This window comes from Phoxinus phoxinus (assembly GCF_949152265.1).
Source record: "Phoxinus phoxinus genome assembly, chromosome: 22".
NCBI classification, from domain to species: Eukaryota; Metazoa; Chordata; class Actinopteri; order Cypriniformes; family Leuciscidae; genus Phoxinus; species Phoxinus phoxinus.
The window spans coordinates 21,512,304-21,525,962 of NC_136897.1; the positions used below are offsets into that span (position 1 = coordinate 21,512,304).

At 36.3% G+C, this 13,659-nt stretch overlaps 2 protein-coding genes across 2 annotated transcripts; one reads left to right on the forward strand and one right to left on the reverse strand.

Annotated features, from left to right (window-relative positions):
- Positions 1-7,721: 7,721 nt before the first annotated feature.
- Positions 7,722-10,009, reverse strand: LOC306990234 (myelin and lymphocyte protein-like). The gene is made up of 4 exons (XM_079596788.1): positions 9,735-10,009; positions 8,539-8,706; positions 8,301-8,453; positions 7,722-8,059 (listed from the first exon to the last, which is right to left on the reverse strand). Exons 1-4 carry the CDS (start codon positions 9,822-9,824, stop codon positions 7,985-7,987), a joined length of 486 nt encoding a protein of 161 aa, XP_079452914.1. The 5' UTR covers positions 9,825-10,009; the 3' UTR covers positions 7,722-7,984.
- Positions 10,010-10,967: 958 nt separating this feature from the next.
- Positions 10,968-13,405, forward strand: pgap4 (post-GPI attachment to proteins GalNAc transferase 4). The gene is made up of 2 exons (XM_079596787.1): positions 10,968-11,207; positions 11,789-13,405. The coding sequence occupies exon 2, from the start codon at positions 11,948-11,950 to the stop codon at positions 13,136-13,138; it is 1,191 nt and encodes a 396-aa protein (XP_079452913.1). The 5' UTR covers positions 10,968-11,207; positions 11,789-11,947; the 3' UTR covers positions 13,139-13,405.
- Positions 13,406-13,659: the final 254 nt, after the last annotated feature.

Sequence of the window (13,659 nt, forward strand, 5' to 3'; positions counted from 1 at the left end):
ACATGGCTTGGTTGAATTCTAATGTAGAATGCGGTTTGATATGTAAGGGATAATGTATAGCAAGGCGGTTGTTATTATGCACAAATGACCACCATTTTCTCTATACTTGTGTGATTTTCAAGCTGATTATTGACACTTGATCTAAATCAGGACAGGATGTTAAATTCCCCATGTGTGAAAACCTGTGAACATTTAATTAAAGTTTGTAACTTTTTGTATTTGTTTGTACATTTGACCTCAAAACAAAATATAATGTAAGTAAATGTAGCCTGATTATATCAACAATAATAATAATTATAATAATATCTGAGTAATTATTGATAGTTAAAAACAACTATTTTTGCAATATCTAAGCATTTTCTTCACATTACATCTCAAATTTGAATATGCCATTGAATTGCCCATCTAGGAAAACTTACAAAAGCATATTTATTTCATGTTTGTACCTTGTTTAGTCAAAAAGATATACTGAAAAATAGATTTCAGCCTAGCGGTGGCGGCCATTTTGAATTTCTCAATTTTGAGGCATTTTGGGAAATGTTTTAGCTTCATATACAGCAGATTTGGATTCAGCACCCCTTAATACCCCTAGAAATGTTGTATAATATAAATGATCACAAAATGCCTCCAGCACTTTAAATAAGCACATTTTCAGAAATTCTGCCTAGACTATTATAGCGAATAGGCCTACAACCCCCTCTAGAAACTTGAATCAGCCTGAAGGGGTTGTATTCGCTCTAACAACCACCTTGCTATACATTATCCCGCTTATCATGGCTACCTACCAAATAAATCAATAATTTGACACAAAATATTGATTTAAAAAGGAGTTTATTGATTTAAAAACGATTGTAGCCTATTGCTTCCGTTAAAGAACACCGTGTCCATGGCAACGCTCTGTTTTTCATGGCAACGGTGTGTTATACTTAGCAGCGGTCTGTTATCAAGAATTATTACATGGCTTGGTTGAATTCTAATGAATGCGGTCTGTTATTTCTTGATAACAGACCGCTGCTAAGTATAACAGACCGTTGCCATGAAAAACAGAGCGTTGCCATGGACGGAGTAGTCTAACCTATGATTCTAACCGTAGATACGGAACGGACTATCAGAGGATGTCTAATAAGGGGAGAAGTTAATAGAGAGTGGGCAGGCTCTCCGTAGACGGGCTCTGGGACTATTTTCTTTAGCGGAACGGAAGCCTATCGGGGCTTCCGCTAAATAAAATAGTCCGTTCCGTCTACGGTTAGAATCCATAGACAGTATGGTTAGAATCCTGCGTCCATGATGGCAACGCTCTGTTTTTCATGGCAGCGGTCTGTTATCATTTTTTACAAAAGGCCTACAAGAAAATGCATCTCCTCAACTAAATGTAATAAATCAATGTAAAAAAAAAAAAAAACTGCCATTAACATCCTGACTATATTAATTAGAAGTGCATCAAATATTTTTTGTATACTTCACTTTAAAACATTTTTTTAAATTTACTTTAAAATATTTATGTCTCAATCTTGTTAAGTCTGACGTCACTGTTTCCGTGTCCAAAATCCGGCTCTATCAGATGCCAAAAGCAAACAACAAAACAGTTTGCAGTAATACCAGAGAATTTCTAATAAGGGGAGAACTGCCACTCTCAGTAAACTTCCGGCTTCTGAATTGCTTGCAGTTGGAGTCACTTATTTTATTTGCTTTAAAAAGTATTTTAAAATGTCAATGACGTCATACACATCGTACGACCAGAGATACTGCTTTACGACAATCCTTCAGTCACTTTGGTGCTTTCGCGCACTGCACTTTCTTTTCTCTCGAGGCATCGACAACACAGCCGACACAGGTAAATACACGTGCTAGAAGAGTTTTTGCTTGAAGACATTCTGGTCCCGCTTCGGATGCCACGATGCCATCAAGCGGCATCTCTGGTCGTAACCAGTCCTTCACTGACCAATCAGCGTTCATTAGCAGAATTCTAGCGTGTTATGGGCAACAACAACTCAACCTCAACCTGTAAGAAATCGAAAGGACATAAGTACTCGTTCATTCAACTTTCGACCTATAACCCATGTTGAACTTGTAAACCCTACAATCAAATCTGAGATTTATCAAAGGCAAATTTAAAAAAGAGATACATTTAGCCGTCTAGCTCCATAGACCATTCATTTTGCACTCGGGCGATCGCCCCCAGTGGATCTCTGGTGGAACTACAACCAAGATTCGGTACTTAAAGGGATAGTTCACTTTGAAATTAAATGTTGGTATGTTTTAGCTTACCTCAAGGGCATCCAAGATGTAGGTGTCTTTTTTTTCCGCAGTAGTTTCAATTTTTATATTTTTAGGTCAAACCGTTCTTGTCTGACAGTCATATCATGCAGGTAACGTTACGTACGAATATAATGTTAGGTGACGTTACTGTCTCAAAGAGCATGCACAGAGTCCAAATTAGTACACATCTATACACTTTTAGTGTATATATATCTATGCACCAGTCTGCGTACACGTCACAAAGAAGGAAGCGCCCGCGCCCTCAGATCACTTGGACGTGGCTGTGTTACAAGAGGTAAAAACGTTCGTTTTCTCTCACAAACCGCTCGTTTCGTGTCTTAGGCCATCAATGTGTACTTACGATGGGGAATTGTTTTAATTTGGACTCTGTGCATGCTCTTTGAGACAGTACCTATATACCTGCATGATATGACTGTCAGACAAGAACGGTTTGACCTAAAAATATCCAAATTTTAACTACTGCGGAAAAAAAGACACCTACATCTTGGATGCCCTTGAGGTAAGCTAAAACATACCAAAATGTATTTTCAAAGTGAACTATCCCTTTGAGTGGCCAGGCTCTCCGTAGACGGGCTATGGTATTACTACCGAAAAATCATGATCCTATCTCCATACCGACATCTCAGATGGTCAGACAGTTATCAGCTTTTATGAATCATTAAAATATTAAAGTCTGGAATGCCCTGAGCCTCTATACACCATGGCTTTTGAAAAGCTTAACAAGGTTTGTTGATAAGGGAAGAAGAAGGCGGGTACCGGCACAAAATAAACATAAACAACAACAACTGCCGCATAACTAAAACAAAACAACGACATAAAGTCCAGGCTTGGGAGGTATGCGAGAAAGCCGGTTCTGTGACATACAGGTAAGTTTACTAATGTAAACTGATAACCTCAGATTTAAATTCCAAAAAGGGAGGTAATATAGTAGCCATAGCAACTTGGCCTAACGTTACTCTCAAAACATAACCTGTAACCTGTTTCAGAGGTATTCAGAGCATGATGAGGCTCCAGTGAGCATAACAGATTTCACACAATATTATTATATAGTTATACTGTAGCCTAAATAACATTACATAAAGCAATGTTATTTGACTCTAATTTACTTATTTTATTCTCTTCTCGGTTCTCACACAGCGTAGATGTTCATTCAAAAAGTTTCTGAATGAAAAGGGACATTTTCTATAGAATGTATATATTTATGATAAAATGCATATGTGATACATCTCACAACAAATGTAAAAGTAAAATGGCTAAACATAAACAAAAAAAATCGTATATAGCCATATTATCTTTAAAGTAGGGCTGCATAACGATTAATCGCAACTAATCGTTTGCAGAATAAATCCATCTCTTTTTAAAAATGTATATATTTTTTAGCATCAAACAAACAGTATCATTCTTGTTCAAAGCAATAAAAGATTTAAAAAAAGATTACGATATGTGGCGATACGCACAAAAGGTGGCGATATGCACTACGAATGAGTGAATTCGGACACTGGGTGCGCCGGAAGGGCTGCCGATTTTACATAGTTTGTGCTTGCTGTTTAAAAATAGTCATTTGAAATACCAAACTGGCTGATGCAGTAGTAAGCTAATGAAAAGATTTATCTTGAACTCTGCCATGGAAACTATAGCATATCAACCTTAATTAAACAATTTAATAACAAATAAAAAATGTATGATATCATCAAGCGTCAACCTTCCTGTCTCTCTCTTGAAACCAACACGAAAGTGACTTAAAATGCAATTAATCGACTGGCCGACTGGCTCCAAAAGAGAGTCAATCCCATAGACCCCCATGTTAATACGCCCAACTTTACAGCAGTTTTTTTTTTTTTACAGCCTGGTGCAAAAAGTATATATAGCCTATATATAGTTAATTTTGCCCTTCATGACAACTGTGAGAGGGGTGAATTTTTTCATCCGTTTAAATTATATTAAGCCTTATAGTTCTAACAGAAAGACTCGGGAGAATAAATACTGTGACAATTATCCATTTATTAACAACCCAGCAAGCAATAAAGTTCTTTGTCCGTAGCTCGCAATCTGAGGGTCCGGACTCTGCATATCCTGCCTGAAGAACAAGGCAGGGGCGCAGCCGACCCCCTGTGAGGTATGGAAAGGACCATCCTGGTGGGGGTGGGGAGGATGGAGGCAAGGATTCGACTTGGAGGTGGTGGGGAGGAAGGTGGTGAATTGGAGCGTCAGCATCTGCGAACTCAAACATGAGTAAGTGACCGATCTTTTATACCACGAGTGTTGGAATGTGATTGGATAGATAAAAGGTAAAGTGACGTAACGATTAAGTCTTCCCGGCAAAACTTTATGCTAAAGCTTTAATTTCTGCATAAATAAGGGCATGGCCACTTGAGTGACAGGTGGATTGCCGCTGCTGTCACTACTAGCCGTTTGTTAGCCGTCACGTCACCACAGCTAATCCCGCCTTTTTGCCCATTTTCGTTTATCAGGGAGTGACGCGCGGTGACGCGCTACCAAGATGGCGATGCCACCGACCTCGCTCCGTTCCCACGGTTCTCGGCCCCGCCCTGCTTGCCACACTTTGCTTAAATGTGTGTCATGGATCAACAGTACTCATGAACGGCTGTCGAGTATTCTCACTAGAAACAAGTACAGGCTCGGACCGCAAAACCGTATTCCTTGAGTCATGACTTAACGAGCGGATTACATTTTTTCGTCATAACAGATTTAAGGTGTAGTTACATTCACTGTTGTTCAGCGAATGTTCACAGGTGAAATCCAGTCATTTCAATAGGAATCCACACAATCAGGAATCTTGTGTGAGGTCAAAACATGTCAGTGTGGGTATACTATAAGTTGGTCACTCGAATTCGCTGCATTGACCAAAAGAAAGCTGCTTGAAAGTGACTTCTGTGAGAGCTGTGCTTCATTCATTACGTTGCCACACTGTTGAGAATGGACAATAGACCATTTTGCCCACAAAATTTATCTGAAAATTCAAGAATGTTACCACACCGTTGCAACATAAAATGCAATTAATATAAATAAAATATTCACAAGGGACATTTGAAGTAATGAATGAGGCTTTTGGTAGATTGCCATGGCACTTGATTTTCAGCTCTACAAGTTTTTATTCCTGTTCAAACTTGTTTCTGCATACTATGCCAAGATAACTGCAAAGTACACAATTTACTGTTATTAAAGTTGTGAAAATGAAATCATTTCCTCATCCTTGCATTTCAAACCCGTTTCAAACTCAAAAGCAGGTTTCAGGCATAATGCAACCCCAGTCACCACACAAGAAGATTTTTTTTTGTAAATCATCATGAATCATGAATCCATTCTTATGTACAGCTGTCTCATTCAATTTAAAGCAACAATTTACGTAAAAATGGATAAGTATCCTGGTGAGCTCCAAAAAAGGCCAAGAAAAGATTTTAAAAAAGGATCATATAAATCCACAACTCGTGTGGTTATGAGTTGTGTTATAAGCTTCTGAAACCGTATAGATTTTTGTAATAAAAGAGACTACAATTTATGTTAAGTTATAAGTCATTATACCCTCTGATAGAGATCACAATGCAAATGATTGTCATATTATTTATCTGAGTAATGTGAATGAGATAAATAATATCTGAGTAATATTATTTATTTGAGCTATAGCTTGGGTGAACATTTTCTGAGAATATCATATGGTTTCAGAGAATAAGTTAATTTCAGCCCCTAAACAAATGTGGTTTACAAGTCAAGATCATGTTGTTAGCAACTAATAAAAAATAATGTAAATAAGTAAAACTAATAATTTGAGTTATATGTAATTTAGATTTACATTGATTCTTCACTCAAATTTTTTTTTGTTCCAAACCTTCCTTCCTTCCTTTCTTTCTTTCTTTCTTTCTTTCTTTCTTTCTTTCTTTCTTTCTTTCTTTCTTTCTTTCTTTCTTTCTTTCTTTCTTTCTTTCTTTCTTTCTTTCTTTCTTTCTTTCTTTCTTTCTTTCTTTCTCAATAATGTTGTTGAATATTAAGTGTCCCCAACCAAGCAAGCCAAAAGACAAAGGTGACATTCATATTTTATTACCTCCGCAATGGCATTTATACATTTTGGGATCTACGAATACATAGAAGTAATCATGTTAAAGTATAACATGGACTCTTGGTCTTTTCTCCACCTGTCCTGCCCTCGTGAATTAAACATTTTGATACAGTTCCCAGACATCACCTTACAGGGCCCAATTGTCCCCTGTTCAAGAGGTGTGTGAACTCACACTCCCAGTGTTATGTTACTCATATGTCATTCCAAACCCAAACAGGTTAAACCAAGTTAAACTGTTGAAACCAGTTCAAGAAATTTAAAAGCCAAAAAACAGACACACCACATGCTTTAAGGAACAGAAAGACACACCAAATACACAGACTACAAAAAAGAAAAAAAGAAACCTTACGAAATGCTGCGATTATCTACACTATTCTCTGGTTACTGTTTTTTTTTTACTTGTCATAACATTTGCTAAGGCAAATATAGGCTAACAGAATAATACCATAAGTTGTGCGACTTGTTGAGGAAGTATGTGCTATATTTTCTAAGCAAACAGTCTTTATCCACCTAGTGGACACTAAAATAGGCATAAAATCTCTAGATTTTAGTGACTTTTTGACCTGTAAGCAACCACGCAGAATACCATATACCTACACAACAAAGGTTCCAAAAGGGATTTTTTTTAAGTGATGCCATATAGAAGAACAATTTTGTCCTTATTGTAAAGAACATTTTAAAGGATAATTCCGGTATTTAACACCTTGAGTCTATATTGTAGTTTGTTTTGGATGAACAAGAGTGGTGGACAACATTTTTTTGACAATGGTTCCTCTCTCGAGTTTTTGACTATAATAGAATTGGCCATGGACCCATTTAACATTGGAGTCAATGGGCATGTCCGAAAATGTCATTAAAACAGCCAATAATGTTCGTTTACAAAACTGTTAAACTCACCGAGTGGTTAGTGGTGTTCGTTGATGATTATAAACAATATATCGTCGCAATATATGATTCCAATCCGTTTATTTTGCTATAGTGGAACTATTTTTTTCAACAATGGGATTTTACAAAATGACGAATAAAACACGACAGAAACTGTATTTCGCAACACTTTTTGGTTCTGGAACATCAACTAACATCACTAATCACTCGGTGAGTTGCACAGTTTTGAAAACTAATGTTAAAGGTTGTTTTAATGACATTTTCGGACATGCCCATTGACTCCAATGTTAAATGGGTCCATGGCCAATTCTTTTATAGTCAAAAACTCGAGAGAGAGGAACCATTGTCAAAAAAATGTTGTCCACTCACTTAAAAACAAAGGTTACGTGTTTTTTTTGTTTTTTTTTTATAATGGGCAATTTGAAGCCCTATATAGAGACACATATGTATCCAGTGACACACCAAGAGATCATACTCCACATATCGTTCATAATCTCTTTTATTAGATAGTCATACAGGAATTACAATAATTTATAGCCAAAGGTGAGACTAGTTTACAAAAAAAAAAAAACAGTAAAAAGTGGTTTTAAAAAATAGTCTGTATCCATTTTATAGAACACAAGAAGCCTGGACAGTCAATCTATTATCACATTAATTATTACTGATGAATTATATGACATTTGTAATAACTTTGTTTAATGAAACAGACAATCACTTGAGTAAATCAGGTTGTGTGCAGATGCTTTAGAAGGATTTCCATCTGAGGGCTGAGAAAACGGTGTGGACGACATACAGTAAAGTGGTGAGAAAGGCAAACACCTGAAATTAAAGAAACAAATAATCACATACACTATCAAGTTGATTTCATGTTAAATAAGTTTTTTGTTACTAAATGTAGGTTAACCTGAATGAGGTGTTTAGTACTCTAAATATTCAAGATTATTCAGAACATCAGCTTTGTCATTTTTGTTCACAGATTTTACCAATATCTTACTAGTTATATTAGTATTTAACAGGTAAAACAGCGTTAGATTTGGACATTTTGGCTAGAGGGACTCACCACGGCAGCTATATTCAGCTTGTAATTAAGGGTTGTATCCTCCAGAACAATGAGAATAGTGCTTGTAGTAGCACCATACAAAATGGTTACTAAAGCTAGAAGCACAGAAGCACTGAGATAGAGGAGTGATGCAAATCCATGGCATACAACATCCTGTGGAGTAAAATTTAAGAAAATGTTAAAATAGGAAAATGTCTTCATAAGTAGAGAGGAAGAAAGAGAGAGATTATGAACCTACCGCGGTTGCCCAAGAGCTTTTGTTACGATGACACCCAGTGGCAAACACTATCAACCAGAGGAAAGTCATGAGGAAACAGAAAATTGTCACAAAAATCACATACCCTTGCGGGTTGTTAGGTACGAGCTTTGTAGATGCTACAAGACACAATACCAGACCGCCAAAGACCTAAGAGACAAACATAATGAAAAAAATTAGCTTCCAGATAGTTGTACTTTTTCTACAAAAAGATATATTGGTAACACTTTACAATAAGGTTCATAGTTAACATTAGTTAATGTATTAACTAACATAAACTAACAATGATCAATACATTTGTTACTGTATTAGTTCATCTTTGTTAACGTTAGTTAATAAAAAATACAGCTGTTCATTGTTTGTTCATGTTAGTTCACAGTGCATTAACTAATGTTAACAAATACAACCTTTAATTTTAATAATGTATTAGTAAATGTTTGAATTAATATTAACTAAAACTAATAAATGCTGTAAGTTCATTCTTAGTTCATGTTAACTAAGGTAGTTAACTTTTAACTCTCTTTCCCCTGTGAACATATGCTTATGAATTGTTTTAAACCTTTTCCTGAAATATTACATGGATCTCAAACAGTAAACATCTAAATTGGATATAAGAGAAAATAATGTTATTGAAATAAAATAGAATAAAAAACATTCAGACATTTATGTGGCCTATATTAAATATTTTGAAGATTACAGTTTTATGTATATATGTATTCACTTACAATAATTAATTAAATAACTTAGATGTAACAGTATACTCTTTAGATTAACAAATTGTATTTTTTTTATCATTTACATAATTGTATAATTTTTCTGTTAATATTTGTTTTCTTTTTTAAATGACCGTTAATTAAAAATAAATCAGGAGGCTAGATTCTCCAGGATGAATTCTTACAGTGATAGTTGTCAAATAAATACGGTACACTGTAAACAATTATTTTTCTTTTGTCAAATCAACTTAGATCGTTTATGTAGTTCAGATAACATAATATTTTCTGTAAACCAATCTCCTTAATTGTATTAACTAAATGTTTTTATTCCAATGAACTTAACATTTTAAGGCAACCATTACATTTTTAAGTTAAACAAACAATAATTGTTATACAGTGTACCAATAGTTTTTGAATGTACATCAAATTAAATATAATTAAATTGATTGATTCAAATCAACTCACAAGCTCTACTAGGTAGAAGATGTCGGGTATGGTGCAGAATAATGCCGCTCCGGTGGGCAGGAAGCCCGTTTGCCCTGTGTTAGATGCCATGTGTGTTCACCTGAGTGTCCTCTCTGCAAAGGTAAAGTGAATGTACAGAAATGCTGAAGATATGCTTTACTTAAGAGGCTGACGGGTGCTGGACAGACCAGTTTATCTTGATGCATTTCATGACCCACCCTGTGCACACCATTCACCAAGGGCTGCTGTTTTCTTGCCAGACATCTGTGCACATTAATTTTTGACAGTGTTGTTGGTTGTTGTCTTTTTAAACGACCATGGCAACTTTCTTTATTTTTTTAAAAGCATACAACAACATACTGTAGATACAACAACAACTTACTGTATATTTTAATCCAACCAATTTATGAATTCATGGTGGTGATCAATAGGCCTATGTCAATGCAAACTATGGTAAACAATAAACTGAGCAAAATTCATTAGGCTATTTTAAAATGTAAGATTTGTATCTCAACATTTGCCATGTTGACAGTCAAGCCAAAGACTTAACAAAATGAAACATTAAAAAAAAAAAAATCTTAAAACATGTTTCCTAAGAAGTCATCGATCTGGTTTACAAGGGCGGTTTAGATTTTGTCAAATCGTGACTCAGGATTCAGTTTCATAGATTTTTTTTGGTGATAAATGAGACATTTCTTACTATATCCAAGTGAAGCTTAATTCTTTACAATGTTTTTGTAGCTTTAAGCTTAAGTTTTTAGTAGGGTGATTTATGTAGCCTACTTATTGAGATGTTAATGCTAAAAATCCACTGCGATGATAGGCCTACTAGACAAAATAAAACATTTTCAGACTGACAAACACCGTATTTTACAGGAAACTTGTTCCCCTTTACCTATAGCACGGGTTAGTTATCGCTATTTTTTTTATCTGCATAGCACCATCACGAAACTCAATATACCAAAAACCTATTTAATATTTATCCCGCATAAGATGGTTGGTTCACTTCATACCGTATTTGACCTTACACTCCCATCTAGTGTCTGGTGTGGGGATTACAACACTTGATGGACTAGTCACGTGGGTTTTGTTACTTTACTCAGCGCTGTCTACGATGAACCAAACCTTTTTGAAACTCAAGTTACGATTTTTTAAACAAACACACACACACGCACACAAAACCCCGCCCTGAATGCGAATTGAATCAATAGAAGATTCAGCGTTATGAGCCATTCAATGTTCTGCCCCTTAGGAAGCGGTTAACATTGCTTCCCCGTGAATTAAATGCGCATTTTGTCCACGTGTTACAGTAATACGTATTCGGCGTAATCGATATGTGGGCCCGAGTTGACGCACGTAGCAGCACGTAGTAGCCTACGTAGATCGTCTTGACTCGAGTGATGTTTTGACATGCTTTTTGGTTTCGGTGGCTGTCGTCTAGTCGCTGTGTGCTAAACATCCACATTCTGAGAGGTAGAAATGCTGAAATACTCGATTCCTTGTTTCATTTCTTATGATTTAACTTTACGGATCATTTACAGACTGATTTATAAGATTGTTCCGGGTTTGTTGTCTTGTTATGATAAGCTGACTCATAACGTATTGCTCATATTGCTTTCTACCACACAAACTGCCTGTACCTAGTTGTTTTTCACAGAGAGAAGGGTCATTTCATGGAAAGAGTGGCTTTTGAGTGTCGCAAGACTTCATAATATGAAATAGTGACACTAACTTTTATAATATGTTACAAAAAAAAACACATCATATAACACATCAAAAACTAAAGTACATGAATCACATGAAGTACGTTTACACTCATATACTGTACTATTTTGACAATATGTATAATATTTAAGCTATTATTTAATAAGAAATATGTTTTGGCAAAATATAAAAAAAACGTAGGTAGGTTATATATTAAGGGTTTACTGTATCTAAAAAAATATATTTTCAATGTTAAATGTATGGAATCACCCAGACTTTAAAAAAAATTTTGTTTAATGGTTTATTAAGAAAAATAAGATTATGACTCCCTATATCTCTTTTGTCTATAGGTACAAGTTGGAAATATCTCAGAAGTGAGTAATCTCATATGTGAGTCCTACAGTGATTTTTCTCAAATCTGGATTCTCCACCTGTGCAACGTATCCGTCACCTTTGCACTGAAGTGAACTGTCACAGAAGTGAATTGTGATCTGTTTAAACAGACACAAATGCCTCGATGGGGGACTTGTACCAGCAAGCACTTTCGTTGGTCAAGCCCAGTAGCTCAAGGGGTGGTTTTGTGTGTTTTAACCTTTGGAGTGATATTGCCCATATGCTGCCATCGTCTACTTTACTCACATTATTTTTTAAAGAGTGTTTATCTTGATTCACTAAGCGATGCATCACTACAAAAAAGCTACGACAGAGGTCAGGAAGCCCTGCATTTCTGGGAGAGTGCTGATTCTACGAAAAGCCTGAAGGACCCTTTGGAAACGGATGCTAAGAAACCAGATCTCCTGATCACCATAGTGACATCCAGAAGAACAGAGGGGAGGGACTATCACTACCTGTTACAGGTGGCACAACAGCTCAAATCGCTCCTTAAGGCATGTGGCGATAAACCATGTGCCGAGGTCATGCTCTGTGATGTCGAAAGTGGTCCCGCTTTGAACGAGGATGCTTTGCTTATGGAGAAGGAGTTCCTGGTTGTTAGACGTTCACCAGATGAGAAATGGAACAACAAAGATGTGGCCAACATCTTCGAGAAGGAGAAAAGAGATTACGTTTTCTGCCTGCGGAAAGGATGGGACCTGATGAGGCCAAAAAACGTCGTCGTCCTGGAAGATGACGCACTTCCGATGACCGATTTCTTTCCGTTGATTAAGAACTTACTCTCGCGGAGATTTGCCCTCAATACTTTATACGTAAAGCTCTACCACCCGGAACGTCTTCAGAGATACTGGAACCCGGAGCCGTATCGCATTCTAGAATGGCTGGGTCTCGGCCTGTTTGGGGCTACAATCCTCATCCTCTTGTTATCTCACTGTACACCTCTTTCTTTTACCTTCTCACCTCTACATCTTCTCTTCCTAACTCTCTACATAATGGCCGTGTCTGAGCTGGCAGGGAGGCACTATCTGCTGGAGATCAGACGGCTCTCACCCCAGCTGTACGCTGTGTCTCCTGCCACTGAATGCTGCACCCCTGCTATGCTCTACCCAGGTAATGCCTCCATCCGAGTCGCCCAATACCTGGACCAGGCCTTCTGTGCTAAGGGTAATGCAAAAGACATGGTGCTGTACAAGATAGCCAGGTCGACGCCAGGTGAGAAGGCACACAGCGTTGAACCCAATATCATCAAGCACATCGGAGCTTACTCCTCCATCAGGACGAACCCTCCTCTACCCAGATTAATTTGACATCATAATGTTTTCTTTTTGAGGTTGAATATGAAAGCCATTTTTAGACACTGTTTATTAATAAATGTTTTAATTTTGTGGTTGAAATATGAATGTCTTTTTTAGAAATCATAGCTGGCTGTTGGTCAAAAAACTTTTGTGAAGTTTTGAAACCGTTTCCTGATCACGATGCTTGTCTTTTAAACAATTATCAATCAACATTTGTCAGTTTACAATGCATAATGGCACAATGGATTTTAGCATCAGAAGGGAATTCATAGGGTTATGACAATGATTAAATATATATAATATATATATATAATCAATGTATATATAACTAAATTATTGCCAAATGTGCACACTTGAAACACTGAAATGTAGTTACATTTTTTTAATCAATTCAGATCATTTATATTTCTCTTTATATTCAACATGAGCACAAAAGGATTATCCTAAGAGATTATTTATATACATTTGTATTGATTTTTCACTCTATGGCGTTTATAAAAAATCACTTTTGGTAAAATATAATAAATATTATA

Coding starts and splice junctions, on each gene's coding strand:
- LOC306990234 (XM_079596788.1), bottom strand. CDS start 9,824: ATGGCATCTAACACAGGGCAAACGGGCTTCCTGCCCACCGGAGCGGCA. Junction 8,454..8,538: donor AAAGCTCTTGGGCAACCGCG/GTAGGTTCATAA, acceptor TTTACTCCACAG/GATGTTGTATGCCATGGATT. Junction 8,060..8,300: donor AGCTGAATATAGCTGCCGTG/GTGAGTCCCTCT, acceptor CTTTAATTTCAG/GTGTTTGCCTTTCTCACCAC.
- pgap4 (XM_079596787.1), top strand. CDS start 11,948: ATGCCTCGATGGGGGACTTGTACCAGCAAGCACTTTCGTTGGTCAAGC.